The 17,098-nt window shown below is 35.4% G+C and overlaps 1 protein-coding gene across 1 annotated transcript in view; it reads right to left on the reverse strand.

Annotated features, from left to right (window-relative positions):
• The window catches only part of IARS2 (isoleucyl-tRNA synthetase 2, mitochondrial), a 77,006-nt gene that overhangs the window by 26,860 nt on the left and 33,048 nt on the right, over positions 1 to 17,098 (reverse strand). The window contains exons 3-12 of the mRNA XM_007172069.2: positions 14,320 to 14,479; positions 12,548 to 12,696; positions 12,417 to 12,466; positions 12,227 to 12,336; positions 12,049 to 12,139; positions 11,501 to 11,616; positions 8,178 to 8,347; positions 7,350 to 7,440; positions 5,880 to 6,031; positions 3,643 to 3,803 (exon numbers count right to left, since the gene is read on the reverse strand). Of these exons, the coding sequence (XP_007172131.2) occupies positions 3,643 to 3,803; positions 5,880 to 6,031; positions 7,350 to 7,440; positions 8,178 to 8,347; positions 11,501 to 11,616; positions 12,049 to 12,139; positions 12,227 to 12,336; positions 12,417 to 12,466; positions 12,548 to 12,696; positions 14,320 to 14,479 (1,250 nt within the window). The remainder of the gene's footprint in view (positions 1 to 3,642; positions 3,804 to 5,879; positions 6,032 to 7,349; positions 7,441 to 8,177; positions 8,348 to 11,500; positions 11,617 to 12,048; positions 12,140 to 12,226; positions 12,337 to 12,416; positions 12,467 to 12,547; positions 12,697 to 14,319; positions 14,480 to 17,098) is intronic.

Here is a 17,098-nt window from a genome sequence, read left to right on the forward strand (position 1 = left end):
TCTTAATGCTGTATTTCATAAAGCAGTAAATCCATCATAAAACTTTGTACTTTACGCAACGGCCTTATCTAAACACACGCATTATGTGTCCCTTCTTAGGTTTCAATCCGTGAAAATCCGCTAGGTAGTACCAGCCACTATAACACCAACCAATCATTCTAAACTTCGCTATCAACTGGGCTGAAGCTTATTTAACGTGTTACCAGAAATTAAACAGCATTAAGATTGCTAGGTAATGAACAAACTGTTGCTGTCATTTCATTTTCCTGTATTTTGTCTTTATAAAAGCAAAAATATTATGGACTATAACATACTTTTCTTCTGGAAGTTACTGGAGTAAGAATGAGGTAAGAGGCTAAATGTTTCATATTTATTTACTAAGTTTAATTCTAGAACACAATGAAATTTGGGGGAGCTCTATTTTTAATTTAATTCTATACTTATGTTTTGAAGATGACAGGAAACAATTTTGGAGAAATTTTTATTTGATGAACATTATCAAACTTTTTCACCAAAAAGTCATTACTATTAACATGAGCAAAAATTTGAGGTAGCTAAAGCTAACACCCAAACTTGAAATCCTTGCCTGCTTCTAGTGAATTTCTCACAATTTCCAGAAATCGGGGGCTAAGTTTCCTAAATGCATGTTAACTATTACATTAATACCCTTAAAATGATTAAATGGTCTGAAATGAAAGAAATTTAACTAACAACCTCTTTTCCTTCCTAGGTAGCAAATGTTTCTACATTTTATCTTTTTTATGCTAAAAAGTATTTGTCTTTACTAATTAGTAATAGATTTCCACCTAAACTATAAAGGCATTATATTACAGATTAAGAAAAATGATCAATGATGTTAAAGTCAAAAATGGAATTATTTCTTGAGAAAATACAAATACGAATATAAAGTGCAAATGAGAACATTAATTCAAATCAAAATTAAACATCAGAGTTTCAAATCTACCAATCTCTCAGCTTACTCAGAACATGAATAAATCAAGATTTTCTTCTGTGAAACTAGTATCCTTAAGGGAGAATTTATAGACTTTCATCAAGAAAAGCGGAAGGAACCTTCTGATCTGCTTAATGGGGTCATCAGCTGTAACAGCAACTCCATGTGGACTGTGCAGCAATTTCCAGTGGAGATGCTGTTACTTTTGATGGCTACCAACTCACTTCAATGTAGGGGTGTATTCAAGAAAGACAAAAAAAATTATGGTCACTTGATTCTCATTTGATTAAGGAGGAAAAAAAAGACAGCCTTTTATGCAGTCTTTAAAAATTGACAAATAATTAAGAATTAACATCCATTTTTAAAAATTAACTGTTATGTCACTTAAAGGACCAAAAACGGAAGAGGATTAGAGTCATTATTCAGAAATGGTGTACAGGAAAATGACCTATGAATTGACAGACAGTATGGCTGTTTGTCTGTCATTTCTGTAGGCCAATATTCTGTATATCTCTGCGACTTCAGAATCAGAAATCAACTATACCACGCAAGCAACACAACGGCAGATGCACAGAAAAGAATCTGTTACATACCATGTAAATGTATTGACTGTAAATAAAACATAAATGATACCTAAAGAAAATCTGCTTGTGTTTTTCTGACAAAGCTCACATTTATTTCACCCAGGTCACCAAACAATCGATCTATGTACCATTTTATTGTAGTGATTAAATAATGGTCAAATAAACCAGCTTGCTCTACTTACTAATACGTACATTGGTCCACTTGAATCACTGCAAGGAAACACCCTAAAAATCTTGCTCTCTAAATATGGAAAAGAATGAGGAACAATGGCAGTGTCTTATAGAGGTTTCCTTAAAAGAAAACTCTCCAGTGTGGAATTTTAAGCAATTCTTGTGTAAACGTATCTCAACAAGTTAATTCTTAGTAGGGGAAATAAGATATTAGTTTTTATGTGATCAAGCTCTAAATTTTAAGAACAACATATGCAACAATATTTAGGCCAAAGAGTCTTAGCTCCAAGTTGTAATAATATTGCAATAGCCTTAAAATCACCTCCTGGTCTCTAACCTCTAGTTTCTTTTCCTAAAACATACCGCGACTCTTCATGCCTACTTAAAAGTTTAAATTCCTTAGCCTGGTATTCAAGACTCACTTCAATTTGCCCCAGTCAATCCTTCTTAGGTGTTTATCTTTCTGATCCCCTCACACAACCTGCAGCCCCATTATGGTTCCTATATATATGCTATATTTTCCCCACTCTGGGTCCTCAGCTCCTAATCCCACTACTTTCCCCCACTTCCTACCTAATCCTCCAGGCCCTACTCAAATGCCATATCCTTTATAACTGAAGCAAATGAGCTGTTTTAGGGTTCAATATTTGTTCAAGGCAGAGCCTTTAGTTCTTCCCTCTGAACCACGTTGCCATAAGGTGTCAGATTACCCATGAAGCAGTGATACAAGGAATATTTCAAAATGAAAAGGAACCTTCACACCAAGGATACTAAGAACTACCTAATATTGGCTAAAGGTAATTTAAAAAATTAAAAAAAAAAAACACTGTAGTCAACAATTAAAAAAACCCCTAAAATACATATATTCACAAAAGTACCACCTAAAGAAATACTAATAATGTTGACAATGAAAAACAGAACCTTTTTACAAAAATGATGATGAACCCCAAGGTAGGACATTCAACTCTGTCATCTCTCCATTACTTGAATTCTCCATTACTTGCTGGCCTCCATGCCCTCAAAACCCTCATTGAATCCTCAACTGATGAAATGTGAAAATACTTACCAAAACGCAGTCAAACTCTTTGCTCATGTTCTAGAATAACTTAGTAAAACATCCAAAACAAAATTACTCCAAAAAATGAAAACCCAGGATGTATTCGCAAAAGAAATGATTACTATTCCCCTTTCCACATCTGTTACTAATAGCAACAATACTGAGAGCCACCTTAATTTACTAGAAGATAAACTAGCTAGATTATCACCTCATCAAGAGCAGGGACCGTGTCAGTCTTGTTTACTGCCTCAAAAAAGGGTCTAGTATATGATTAGGGAAAACAATCTTCTTTTTACTGTATAAGCTGTTCTACTCTGAACTGTTTACTAGGTTCATGTATTATCTTTCCAAATTAAAAAAAAAAATTAAGGAAAAAAGAAGAAATAACTAGGAATGTAATCATCACTAGAGTTAATTATGTGCATTCAACTATATTATAGTTTCTTACATTTTAAATTACCTATACAATTACCTAATGCCATTTCTACTGAGATGAGTCATTTCACTCAGAGCAAAAGACTGACACTAATTGCTGAAGAGAACTCACATACTGGGCTCCACCACTCAACACTGCTTATCTCTGGGCTCCTGACACCTCACGCCAGCACAGGGCACAGTCAGGGACAATGAATTCTCACAGGAAAATATTCACAGTCTTTGCTTCTACGGATCAATACTGAAAAAATAATCCAGTGTTTGTTAAAGCTTCATCCATCTGAAAGGATCTTTCTGAAATTTATATTTTACTCCCCTCAAAAAAGATAGCTATTTTAGAATATTTAACATATATCAGGAGTTTTCAATAGTCCACTATTTTTTCATTTTTGAAGAAAATACAACTCACTTTAAAATGTTGAAAATTTTAGAAAGAGTTCTACCTGTTGATCAAGAATTCATCTTTTGTCTTATGATGAAACACAGGAATTGGAACACCCCAAACTCTTTGCCTTGATATACACCAATATGGCCGCCTGTCCATCATTTCAACCATGGCATTCAGTGTTGATCCAGGAATAAACTTCACTTTTTTTAACAATTCCTGCAATTGAATCACAAATCAAGTCCAGTGAGAGAAAGCAGAACAAATTTTCTAGAACTGCCACTATTTATCCTAATACAGTTCTTTATTTTAGAGGTTTATTGTCATTTACATGCCCCCTTCCCCCCGCCAAAAAGAAACTAATCTAAAAAAACCACAGATTTCAGAGCAAAAGAGACAGTGTTAAAATAGGGCCACAAAGGATCTAATAAATAACATCCAGAGCAGACTTCACCTTTGGAGGATGTGACAAGAAATTTTATACTAAATTCCAAGCACCCTAGATCAAAACTGGTAATAACAGGTTTAGTAGAAGTATTATACTTTATTAAACTACAGTTAAAATCAATTCAAACTTGATTTCAATAATTCTTTTTTAAATGCTTAAGAAATAAGCTACTATCCTAGGTGGACAAACAAGGACTGCAATATAACCTAATTTTACATAGTATGGTTTACAACATAGAAAACACTTTGTCAAAATAAGTTACTTCCTATTTACTTGCTGTCTCTCAAGAACTCTCCTTCCCTCCACCTCCCCCCCCAAAAAGCTGTAAACTACTAGCATTTGCTTTCATTTGTTAATTACCAAGAAAAGAATTATATAGCAAAAATGTTTAAAAATATCCGTCAGTGAAAATATAACTTCATTTTAAAAAGTCTCAAAGAAAGTCTCTCTACCCATCAATAAAAGCATTTTTACATTTTTAGAGCATGTTTAAACAGTTTCCTCGCTTACCTGAACCACCAGAAATCCCCTCCCCCAAAGCCCTTTGTAGCACCACCTACTGGTAGAATGGCAACATTCGCAAGTTATTTTGATTAAAAATTGAAACATGATACTGACTTGATATTGGATTTTGTTAAGGAATAACTATTATTTTTTTAAGGTGGTAAAAATGGCATTAAAATTAGTTTTAATTTTACATGTCAGATATACATGATGAAATATTTATGGAAAACATAATGCCTAAAAGTTGCTTTAAAATAATCCAATGGGTAGGAAGTGTAGATAATGGGTAGGGATGCAGATAAAAATAAAATTGGCAAAAAGGAGATTATTGTTGAAGCTGGGTGATGGAAACATGGCAGTACATTATTCTCTCTATTTCTGCGAGGAACAACTGAAAATTTTCTATAAAGAAGTTAAAAAAAAATTTGGCTTCAGCGTATTGCATCGGCATCAGACTCAGATGTTCTGCAACAAAAATCCGTGCAGAGCTGAAAGTTACAAATTATAACATGTACAGGAGAAAAACAGGCTTCACAGAGATGTAAAAAACAGAGCAAAACAAAGAAACGGTCCACTGCACAGCTGTCCACTCTACACGAATGCAGAAAGTGTAAATTGCTTGCATAGCTTTGGCACGGACCCCACATCGCCAGGTCAACAAATGAACCAACTAGTAACAGCAATGTTACGTGCAAGCTGTAAAGCAAACTATCTGTATACTCAGCCTGGTTACCAAATATATATTTGAGCTCTTTCATTTAATAGAATCAAGTTGTTCATGAGATACACACACACAGATACATACATGTATGGAATGAAAGAGCGCAAATATATATTAATATTTAAAATGCCAGTTACAAAGTATTTGTTAACTCAAAAGAAATAGCTTTTCAAATGAACTGCAATTTCAATTTTAAGGAAGCAAAGAGTTTTAAAAGAGTTTTGCTGAATGCCTGTTATGTGCCAGACACTGTTCTGGGAACTGCTATTCACTTACCTTGTGAGGTAGGCATTATTATCACGTTTATATAGATGAGGAAACTGAGGTTCTGAGAGGTTCAACAATTTGCTGAACTCAAGTCCTAATTCTATGCTATTTTCACTACACTGGGCAGGAAATTAGAGCAAGTTAACCTCTCTAAGCGTGATTTTCCACATGTGTATAATGAAGGGATGGAAACCCAAGGTCCTTCCAGATCTAAAATTCTACAAGTTTATGAAACCAAATAATAATAGCATTAATCCCTTCTACTCCCAAAACCCTACCCCAACCTCGCATGTAAACCTTCCATACTGAGGCAATGATGATAAACCCAGCCCTTACAGTAGGATGCCTTTTATACCTTGGCTGTAGTCTTAATATCCGTGATATTTACAAACCACTGCTTGCTGGCACGAATAACTACTGGTTTCTTAGTCCTCCAGTCATAGGGATAGCTGTGTACCAATTTCTCCTCTTTCAACAAATTCTTGGCAGCCTGAAGCATCTTTATAACTTAAAAAACAATTAATAACAATTTACATTAGACACAATTAAAAAGCACTATGTAAATCCTAATAACTCTCTAAACTCCCAGGGAGTACTAAATCTGGGCCAACAGGTGACAGTAATAGTAGCCATCTACCAGGTAGCAAAGGCATAATCCGGGAATCTCCGGGCAAAAAAAGCAGAAACTGTAAAACCTTAATCAGACTCCAAATTATGCCATTCCCATGGCTCTTCATTTCAAAGATGACAGAACACATCTAGAATTCTACATCTCAAATTCAGAGTCACAGTCTTTCATACTATGAATCTTAAAATGGTCTCCAGGTAATCCAGAAGAAACCAGGTATACTGGGTTGAATTCTGTCCCCCCAAAAGATACGTTCAAGTCCTAGCCCTTAGTATCCTAGTACTTGTGAATGTGACCTTATTCGGAAATAGGGTCTTTGTAGATGTAATCTGCAATTAAGATGAGGTCACACTGGATTAGAGTGGGCCCTAATTCCAATGCCTGGTGTCCTTCTAAGAAGAAAGGATACACAGAGACACACAGAGCAAAGAAGGACATGTTACAATAGAGGCAGACTGGAGTGATACAGCTATAAACCAAAGAATGCCAAGGATTACCAGGAGCCACCAGAAGCTAGGAAGAGGCAAACATGAATTTTTCCATAGAGCTTTCAGAGGGAGCAGAGCCTGGCCAACACCTTGATTTCAGACTTCTTGCTTCCAGAACTGTGAGAGAATAAGTTTCTGTTGTCTGAAGCCACCAAATTTATGGTAATTTGTGACAGAAGCCCTAGAAAATTAATATACCAGATCTAATTAGCCTTAGTCTTAGTGTGGGCAAAGAAAGGTTTTCATAGTACCTGGTCCTTGGATCCATATTTATAGAAAGGCAGAAAGACAACTCAAGACTGGAGGACCCCTAAAATTGTTCATACGTCAACTATCCTGTATGTATCAATGATATAAGGGTTACAAACGGAGTGAGAGTGTCTGATTCACAGTCAGCATCTAGTCCCAAGGTTGATTTCATCCTTCCACAAAACTAACACTGCTGATGACTATCTCTATAGTCCTAAAATAACATCACTCTCTGTTGACTGCCTTGATCTGCTTAAACAAGTAGAGCAACTTCAAAGCAAAAGATGAAAAAGTGCCAAACTCCATTTTAAACCATGTGGCAAAATAAAATATAAATAAAATATAATTTTAGCTTTTTGTTTCTGTTGAAAGTACAAAATGAGAGAATTGCCAGCAAAGGTTACTGCTGACTGCTTTTCAGAAAATACGTATTTATGATAACAACATACACAGTACTCACCCGCATCTGTTCCCTCTTCAAGAACAGCTTTGTTTTGAAGTTCAGGACCTGCAGCATCCGTGAAAACTCCATCTTCATTCACTAAACAATCCTACAAAGAGTCATTTTGAACAATTAAAATAAAGTATCAAGACATTGCATCTTATGACAATATCTAGCAAAGCAGTATACTATATAAAACAACTCATTATAGTCTAGTCTTTCACTACACTGAAAATTTGGGTACTTCTTATTCAGTCAATCAGAATTTGTGAATTTACACATTTAAATCACCAAAGGCAAAATGTATTATTAAAATATATACCTAAAGTTTAATTACAAAAAGTAACAAAATATACTAAAAACCTCTATTAATTTACAGATCTATGGCAGTGTACATACATTGGGACGACTTTGAGACTTGCCTTTAGCTAAATGGAAAAACTTGCTAAGTAACTGACGTGTGTAAAATAAATTTAGAGAAGACTGTTTAGTCTGAAAAAAAAAAAAAACACAGCTCTTTTCAACTATTTAGTAAAACCCACTTGCTATTTTTCAGGGACTGAAAGTAATTTGTCTATGTGACTTAATACCTGGAAAAAAAAATGCCCCCATTTACTATGTATTCTTCAATTCTAACTCTGTGACAACTTTGTGCTAATTCTGGGAGATCGTTCTCAATTAGTATGAGTTAATGAGGCTTTGGAGGCTTACTGCACAGAAGCATTTCACAACTTAACTATGATGACAAAAATTATTGTTTATTATCAAAAGTAAAGATGTTAGTTAGGGTTTATTGCTTTAATTCTACAAAAGGAATAATTTAAAAGGAAAAAAGAGGAGCAGTACCATGGGCAAGTTGTGTTGAGAAGCTACACTGTAATCTTCCATACCATGAGCTGGGGCTGTGTGAACCAACCCTGTTCCTTTTGTCATGGTCACATGACTGGCAGGTAAAAGAGGAGACACCCTCTCAGAAATGAAAGGATGAGCACAAGTACCATTTTCCAAGTCAACACCTGTGGGGAAAGAAAGCTACAATTAAGAATTATTTTGGGGGCTTCCCTGGTGGCGCAGTGGTTGAGAATCTGCCTGCCAATGCAAGGGACACGGGTTCGAGCCCTGGTCTGGGAGGATCCCACATGCCGCGGAGCAACTAGGCCCGTGAGCCACAACTACTGAGCCTGCGCGTCTGGAGCCTGTGCTCCGCAACAAGAGAGGCCGCGATAGTGAGAGGCCCACGCACCGCGATGAAGAGTGGCCCTCCTTGCCGCAACTACAGAAAGCCCTCGCACAGAAACGAAGACCCAACACAGCCAAAAATAAAAAAAAATTTAAAAAAAAGAATTATTTTATATAGCAATTCTTCTACCTCTTTAAGAATAGCAATAGACATCAGGTGAAAAGAGCAGAATCTGGGATAAGACTGGGCTCAAATTCTGGCTTTCCCTTTTGCTTGTTCTGTGACCTTCAGGAATCTATAAAATGTGAACAATTATGGTTCCTACCTCAGAGGTCTGCTGTGAACATAAACTGGGTTAATGCACGTTAAGCATTTTGGGTACTTAGCACAATACTTGCCACACTGTAAATGCTTTAAAATATTAGCAATTATTATAACAAATACATAATCAAATGAATCCAAAAAAACTTCTCTAATTTATGTGCAGTTATGTACCGTTTAGAATAGAGGACAAAAAAATTCTAGATCAACAGGTCAATGACTAGTAGGTTCTAATACTATCTCTGCGGGAACTCGTTGTAGCTTTTCATGATGTTACCCTAAAAAGGTAAGAGATGATAAATAATACCCGACAGTTACTGGGCACCCACATGTACTAGACGCAACATAAATTCTTACCTCATCTTCACAATACTACAAAGCAACTAGCATTATCCCCAATTTACAGATCAGAAAACAAGAAAATATAGGCTAGGAATGAGAAGTATATATTTTCCTCTGAAACAGGGTGGCTAAAAACGGCAATCAATTTTTCACAAAGTAATAATTTGAAACAATTATGCAGTCTAGAAAAATGACCTTTAAATTTAACCTTAATACTTTCAAAAACCTTTTGAGAATGCCACTCAACTTCCGTAACAACATCTAACATGTCAAGGAAGTCTATTAATACCTTTTGCACTTAAAAAAGAGGTGGGCTGTGGTTAATAATACTGTGCTGTATATTTGAAAGTTACTAAGGGATTAGATCTTAAAAGTTCTCATCACAAGAAAAAAAATTTGCAACTATGTGTGATGATGGATGTTAACTAGACTTATTATGGTGATCATTTCACAATATATACAAATACTGAATCATTATTTTGAATGCCTGAAACTAATATAATGTTATATATCAATTACATATCAATTTTTTAAAAAAAGAGGTGAGAGAGGGGTATGGAGTAAAGAATATACTGGAGCCTCTAAGTTACCTAATGCACCAACAAGGTCCAAATGGTATTAAATATTAAACATTCTGGAGCTTCTTTCATACCTCTGACATTAAAAACCTTTTGATTTTTGTTAAGTTTGTTTAAACCTCTAACTGGTTTATATCTAAACCAGTGCATTTTGAGGCCTTCCTTACTTTGCTAGGCAATCTTTCCATTTTTGAGTATCTATTCTTGTGATTTTTTTTTTTCTTTTGTAAGAAACTCAAAGATATATCATCCCTAAGGATCAAAGGTAATTTTAAACTTCCCTAGATTTCCACAGTTATATTTCTTTTTTTTTTAACATCTTTTTTAGAATATAATTGCTTTACAATGCTGTGTTAGTTTCTGCTTTATAACAAAGTGAATCAGTTATACATATACATTTGTTCCCATATCTCTTCCCTCTTGCGTCTCCCTCCCTCCCACCCTCCCTATCCCACCCCTCTAGGTGGTCACAGAGCACCGAGCTGATCTCCCTGTGCTATGTGGCTGCTTCCCACTAGGTATCTATTTTACATTTGGTAGTGTATATATGTCCATGCCACTCTCTCACTTAGTCACAGCTTACCCTTCCCCCTCCCCAAATCCTCAAGTCCATTCTCTAGTAGGTCTGTGTCTTTATTCCCATCTTGCCCCTAGGTTCTTCATGACCTTTTTTTTTTTTTTTTCTTAGATTCCATATATATGTGTTAGCATACGGTATTTGTTTTTCCCTTTCTGACTTACTTCACTCTGTATGACACACTCTAGGTCCATCCACCTCACTACAAATAACTCAGTTTCGTTTCTTTTTATGGCTGAGTAATAGTCCATTGTTTATATGTGCCACATCTTCTTTATCCATTCATCTGTCGATGGACATTTAGGTTGCTTCCATGTCCTGGCTATTGTAAATAGTGCTGCAGTGAACACTGTGGTACATGACTCTTTTTGAATTATGGTTTTCTCAGGGTATATGCCCAGTAGTGGGATTGCTGGGTCATATGGTAGTTCTATTTTTAGTTTTTTAAGGAACCTCCATACTGTTCTCCAGAGTGGCTGTATCAATTTACATTCCCACCACCAGTGCAAGAGGGTTCCCTTTTCTCCACACCCTCTCCAGCATTTACTGTTTGTAGATTTTTTGATGATGGCCATTCTGACTGGTGTGAGGTGATATCTCATTGTAGTTTTGATTTGCATTTCTCTAACGATTAATGATGTTGAGCATTCTTTCATCCACAGTTATATTTCAAAATCAGCTACTACTTCAGAAGTCCCAAATTATAGCTTACTAAGGATCCTTTTGATAGAAATGCTATCTTGGGAATAACTTTCAGAATTTATTCAATTTCCTTATTAAAATCATATACCCCAAAATAAATATATTTATTTCCTTCTTTGCTCCTTTGATCAAATCAGATAAAAATAATTTTCAATTTAATTTTGAATAAAATTTTAGATGGAAATTTGTACACTGTATGTTGTACAAAGGGCATCTGTCTAATTTTCCCCTCGATATTTGCCAAAAATTTTTTTTAATCTATTGTGCCTTTGTCAATGTTCACATTTTCTATACTCCTATCATGTTTAATGCATAGTCTCCTTCAGTTTAATCAATGTAAAATATATTCTAGAAAGGTAGAGGCCATATCTGTTTTGATTCACAATGAGCAATCTTCAGCAAGGTACTGAACTCAGATCAACCCAATATTTTGATGACTTTGATCGTCAGAATACCTGTAAATCCTTACCTGAAAATGTTGAAATAACCTCAAATGTTGTTTCCAAAGTAGAAGCAACAGATGTTACTTTATCTGCAGCTAAAAGGTAGAAGTCTCCAGATTTGGAACACTTCACAAAAGCATACCTAAAATAAAATTTTAGGAGTAAATTACTAATAATGAAAAAAGAAAAACCACATATAACATTTTAAATGTTTTACATCATTTTAGAAAAACTAACTTTAAGATCAAAAAAGTACTATTTTCAAGGGACTTCATTCCTTACATTTCTCTTTTCTTTTCCAAAAGGTAGAAATAAGGTCTTAAGTAGAATCCTCTAAAGCTTAATAAAATCTATATGAACTAAAGCTTAATAAAATCTATATGAACTAAAGCTTATAATCTTTAATCTATATGAGCTAAAGCTTAATAAAATCTACATGAACTAAATCTATATGAACTAAGTTATAATTCACTAATTTTAAAAGGATAATAAGGATTAAATAAGATCAAAATAATGCTAAAAATGGAATTGATCCTATTTGTGGATAAAACAAAAATTGCAATAATATACCTACTTTGATTCTGGCATATAACAAACAGCCTGATTGGCTGGAATTGTCCAAGGCTGGGTGGTCCAGACTAAGAAACTAACAGGAGATGAACCATCTGTGAAAATAAAATTTCAAATATGCGAGCAAATCAAATGTTATAATTCCATAACTTTAATAAACTCAAGCAACAGATAAATCTTACCTATAAGAGATGCCAACTTAGGAGAAGGTTTCAAGAGAGGGAATTTTACATATACTGAGCAACTGACATGCTCTGGATTATATTCAAGTTCTGCTTCAGCCAATGCAGTCCTAAGGTTTAAAAATATTAAACATAAATATTTGGAACCCTCACAAAATTCTCCCCTTTAGTACCAGAAAGACATAAATACCTTGATGAGGGAGACCAAAACACAGGTTTATAAGATCGATAAATCAAGCCCTATAAAAGACAGAAAAATGAAAGCTGGAATTCTGTAACACATATTTTAACATACTCAAAGAAAAAAAAAACTTTTATTACCTTATCATACATTTCGTAGAAAATTCTCAACTGTCTGGCTTCATATCTTCCATCAAATGTATAGTAGCAATTATTCCAATCTGCCATTATTCCCCAACGAATAAATGCCGATTTCTGTTTCTCAATTGCTGCTTTGGCGAATGATCTAGCTAAAAACAATAAAAGAAACAAAAAGCTTTTGAAAACAAATTAATTCAAATTCTTAAACATGGCTTAGCATGTATCTCTCTAAATGCAGGTATTGTACACAACATAGACTATAAAAATTTTTAATAGGAAAATTATCTGAAAGTTAAAGTGCTCAGAAGATACCTACAACAAATTCTAAAATTCACTAAAATTTCAAAAGTTAAAATTTTGTTACCATCTCCTCGATTATTGAGAGATCATAAAATGACCTTACTTTTAGAAAAAATAAACTGGAAAAGTTATTCTTCATATTTCTTAGTTTAAGAAAAGGTCAGAGAATAATTCTTATTTCATTATATATACACACACAAAAAAGTAATCAGTATAACCAATAATACTCTTTCATAAGGAAGTATGAAATCTTCACAATCATATCCAATTATAAAATAGTTTAGGGACTTCCCTGGTGGCACAGTGGTTAAGAATCCACCTGCCAATGCAGGGGACACGGGTTCGAGCCCTGGTCCGGGAAGATCCCACATGCCGTGGAGCAACTAAGCCTGTGCGCCACAACTACTGAGCCTGCGCTCTAGAGCCCGCAAGACACAACTACTGAGCCCGAGAGCCACAACTACTGAAGCCCGTGTGCCTAGAGCCCGTGCCCTGTAACATGAGAAGCTGCCACAATAAGAAGCCCATGCACTACAACGAAGAGTAGCCCCCACTCACCGCAACTAGAGAAAGCCCGCACACAGCAAGAAAGACCCAAAGCAGCCAAAAATAAATAAATAAATAAACACTGAGGAGCCCTTTAAAAAAAAACAAAACAGTTTAATATATAAGAACAGAAGGGGGACTTCCCTGGTGGTGTAGTGGTTAAGAATCCGTCTGCCAATGCAGGGGACATGGGTTCGATCCCTGGTCCAGGAAGACCCCACATGCCGCAGAGCAACTAAGCCTGTGTGTCACAATCACTGAGCCTGCGCTCTAGAGCCCATGAGCCACAACTACTGAGCCCTGTGTCACAACTACTGAAGCCTGTGCACCTAGAACCTGTGCTCCACAACAAGAGAAGCCACCGCAATGAGAAACCTGTGCACCACAACGAAGAGAAGGCCCCGCTTGCTGCAACTAGAGAAAGCCCGTGTGCAGCAACAAAGACCCAACACAGCTAAAAATATTAATTAATTAATTCTTTTAAAAAAAGAAAAAGGATAGAAGGGTCTTCCCTGACACATTCTATGGAAGGAAAGGATCAAAAAAAGAGATCTCTTAAAAAAATTTTTAATTTAATAATTACTTTTGGTTTAACACCTAAAATAGGTCAAGTCCTAGCCAAGAAAGTAAATAAAAACATTGACCAAAGTCATAATTTCAACAAAATGTGAAGACTAAAGAACTGAAAAATGTACTTGGATGTGTTCACAAATCTTTCCTTCATTTCTGAACATAAGTTCTCATAAAAGTCAATTACACAAAATCTTAATTTTCTTTGACACAAAGTGGTTTCCAAGAGATCTCATTATAAGCAAAAAACAATAGCAAAAACCAAAAAACAACAGGTGTCTTTGATAAAGCCCTGACTTTTCCAAGGAAGCAGTGTTTACAAATACCATTTTAAAACAGAAATAGAGATTATTTACCTTTCTCTCTAATTTCCATAGCTGAAAGATTCTGAGCTTTTCCACCAAGTTCTGATAATACTTTTATTTCAATGGGTAACCCATGACAATCCCAGCCTGGCACAAAATGTATTTTGGAACCTCTCATCATATGGTATCGGTTGGCTATATCTTTCAAAATCTGCAAAGATAAAACGATAATCATCATTCACACGTAAAGCATGTGGCCTACAATTTATATTCTCTTAATATCATTTTAAAACACTAAGAAAACCTAATTTTAATAAGCTTTATATAGAATTACCTATTAAATCTACCAACTCCCTCAAGTTCTACATAAACACAAGAGTAACAAATACCTGATTTTTAAAATGCCATTAACTCCCCCAGAAGGAAACTGAATTATAAAAGATTCTAAAGTGAAAAACATTACATCCACATTTACTAATTTGTTTGTAAAGTTGGAGTATGCAAATATGCAAACCATACTACCTTTTTAAGAAATAATTTGAGGGCTTCCCTGGAGGCGCAGTAGTTAAGAATCCGCCTGCCAATGCAGGGCCATGTCCTGGTCTGGGAAGATCCCACATGCCATGGAGCAGCTAAGCCAGTGCGCCACAACTACTGAAGCCCGTGTGCCCTAGGGCCCGTGCTCCGCAGCAAGAGAAGCCACCGCAATGAGAAACCAGCGCACCACAACAAAGAGTAGCCCCCACTCACCACAACTAGAGAAAGCCCGCGCGCAGCAACAAAGACCCAACGCAGCCAAAAATAAATTAATTAATAAATAAATTAATTAATTTTAAAAAAGAAATAATTTGAACTTTCTAAATATCAGAGTACAAATTACAAATTTGCTTTACTCTTATGAAAAAAATTATTAATGTGAATAATCCAATATTATGTATATTTAGTGAATAAATACTATAGAATCAACGCAGAATTTATAATGCACTCAGAGTATGAAATACCATGGTTAACTTTTTTTTTTTTTTTTTTGTGGCCGCACCTCACGCAGCATGTGGAACTTCCCTGATCAGGGATCAAACCTGCACCCCCTGCAGTGGAAGCACGGCATCTTAACCACTGGACCACCAGGGAAGTCCATGGTTAACTTTGTTATTACTAAAACCCTAAATAAAACAATAGACCTCTTCACTTAGTATAGTTCTATAACTGTTTCTCAGCTCATTTTAGATAGTAGGGGGCAGCAGAGTCTTTTAAAAAATATATTACCACTAAAAAATGGGGGCTCAGGGACTTCCCTGATGGTCCAGTGGTTAGGACTTCACCGTCCATTGTAGGGCGTGCAAGTTTGATCCCTGGTCTGGGAGCTAAGATCCCACATGCCTCGTGGCCAAAAAACCAAAACATAAAACAGAAGCAATATTGTAACAAATTCAATAAAGACTTTAAAATTGGTCCACATCAAAAAGAAAAATCTTAAAAAAATAAAAATAAAAAATGGGGGCTCAAAGACAAAGGACAGATTTGGCTCCAAGCTTAACTCCTTCTTCCCAAAACTGAATAGTGCAGTAGTCCAGAAAAATATTTCTTCCTTTCCATGTCTCTCAAAAGTAGAAAAGATAATACACATTCTTCCCACCCCTTCTTCCACGTAAAAGTCTTTCAAACTTCTTACCAAAGGGCAGGGGGGCCTTGTGATCTGGGTGGTAGTCATACTGCATAAACACACATCTACTGATATATACTTAAGACCTGTAAACTTTGTTATGTATATTACTTAAATCAATCAATATAAATAACATCCTTCCCACTTACCGCTATTCAAAGTTATTTTATTTATTTAATTATCTGTCCCTTCGTGAGAAAATATAAACTCTCTGAAACCAGAGATCCCATCTGTCTTCTTCATCCGTAAACACTAAGCATTTAGAATGGTATCTGGCACTATTCTAAAGTACTTATTGAATAAAGGAATGCATGCATATATGTTCTAGACTGTGATGTCTTATACAGTAGTCACTAGTCACCAGCAGCTAATGAGCATCAAAATTGGCTAGTCTAAATTGAGAGGTACTGTAAATATAAAATATATACCAGATTTCTAATACTTAATACCCCAAAAAAGAATGTGAAATATCTCTAACAAAATTTACAATGGCTATATGTTAAAATGATGGCTCAGATATGTTGAGTTAAACATAATATTAAGATTAATTTCATCTATTTCTTTTGAAATATTTTTATGTGGCTACTAAAAAAATTTAACTTACCTATGTGGATCACATTTGTAGCTTGCAACATTTATACTCTACAGTGCTGCTATCCATCATGTTAACAGAAAGGCATCATTTAAGCTACTTTTAATTATTTAACTAAAATTTTAATTTAATCATGAGCTAATAATTAACAATGTCCCTAATAAGGAAAGACAGAAGCCTTTATTAGAAGCCTCTAGTAAAAGAAACAGCAGGGATGCAAGAGGAATATTTTCCTAATTGCTCAGTATCAAACATTACCCCCCTCCTCTCCAGATAAGTTCCTCCATACCTTTAAGAGCCATTTGTCTCTTTTGGTCACGACAGTCCTCTCTGCCCTCATTTCTCCTTTTGTTTTTCATTTTCCTATCACGATACTCATGTATTCCTTTGTTTAACAGACAAATATTTGAATGCCTGCAATGTGCCAAGCACTGTTCTAGGAACCTAGAGTACGGCAGTAAACAGGAGAAACAAGGTCCTTCTTCAGATGGAGGAAGACAGAAGATAAACATACTCGCTCACTATGAAGTTAACAGCACGGTAAAGGGTTTGAAAGAGGCATGTGGGTGGTGGTG

The sequence above is a fragment of the Balaenoptera acutorostrata genome, chromosome 1, assembly GCF_949987535.1.
Source record: "Balaenoptera acutorostrata chromosome 1, mBalAcu1.1, whole genome shotgun sequence".
Lineage (NCBI taxonomy): Eukaryota > Metazoa > Chordata > Mammalia > Artiodactyla > Balaenopteridae > Balaenoptera > Balaenoptera acutorostrata.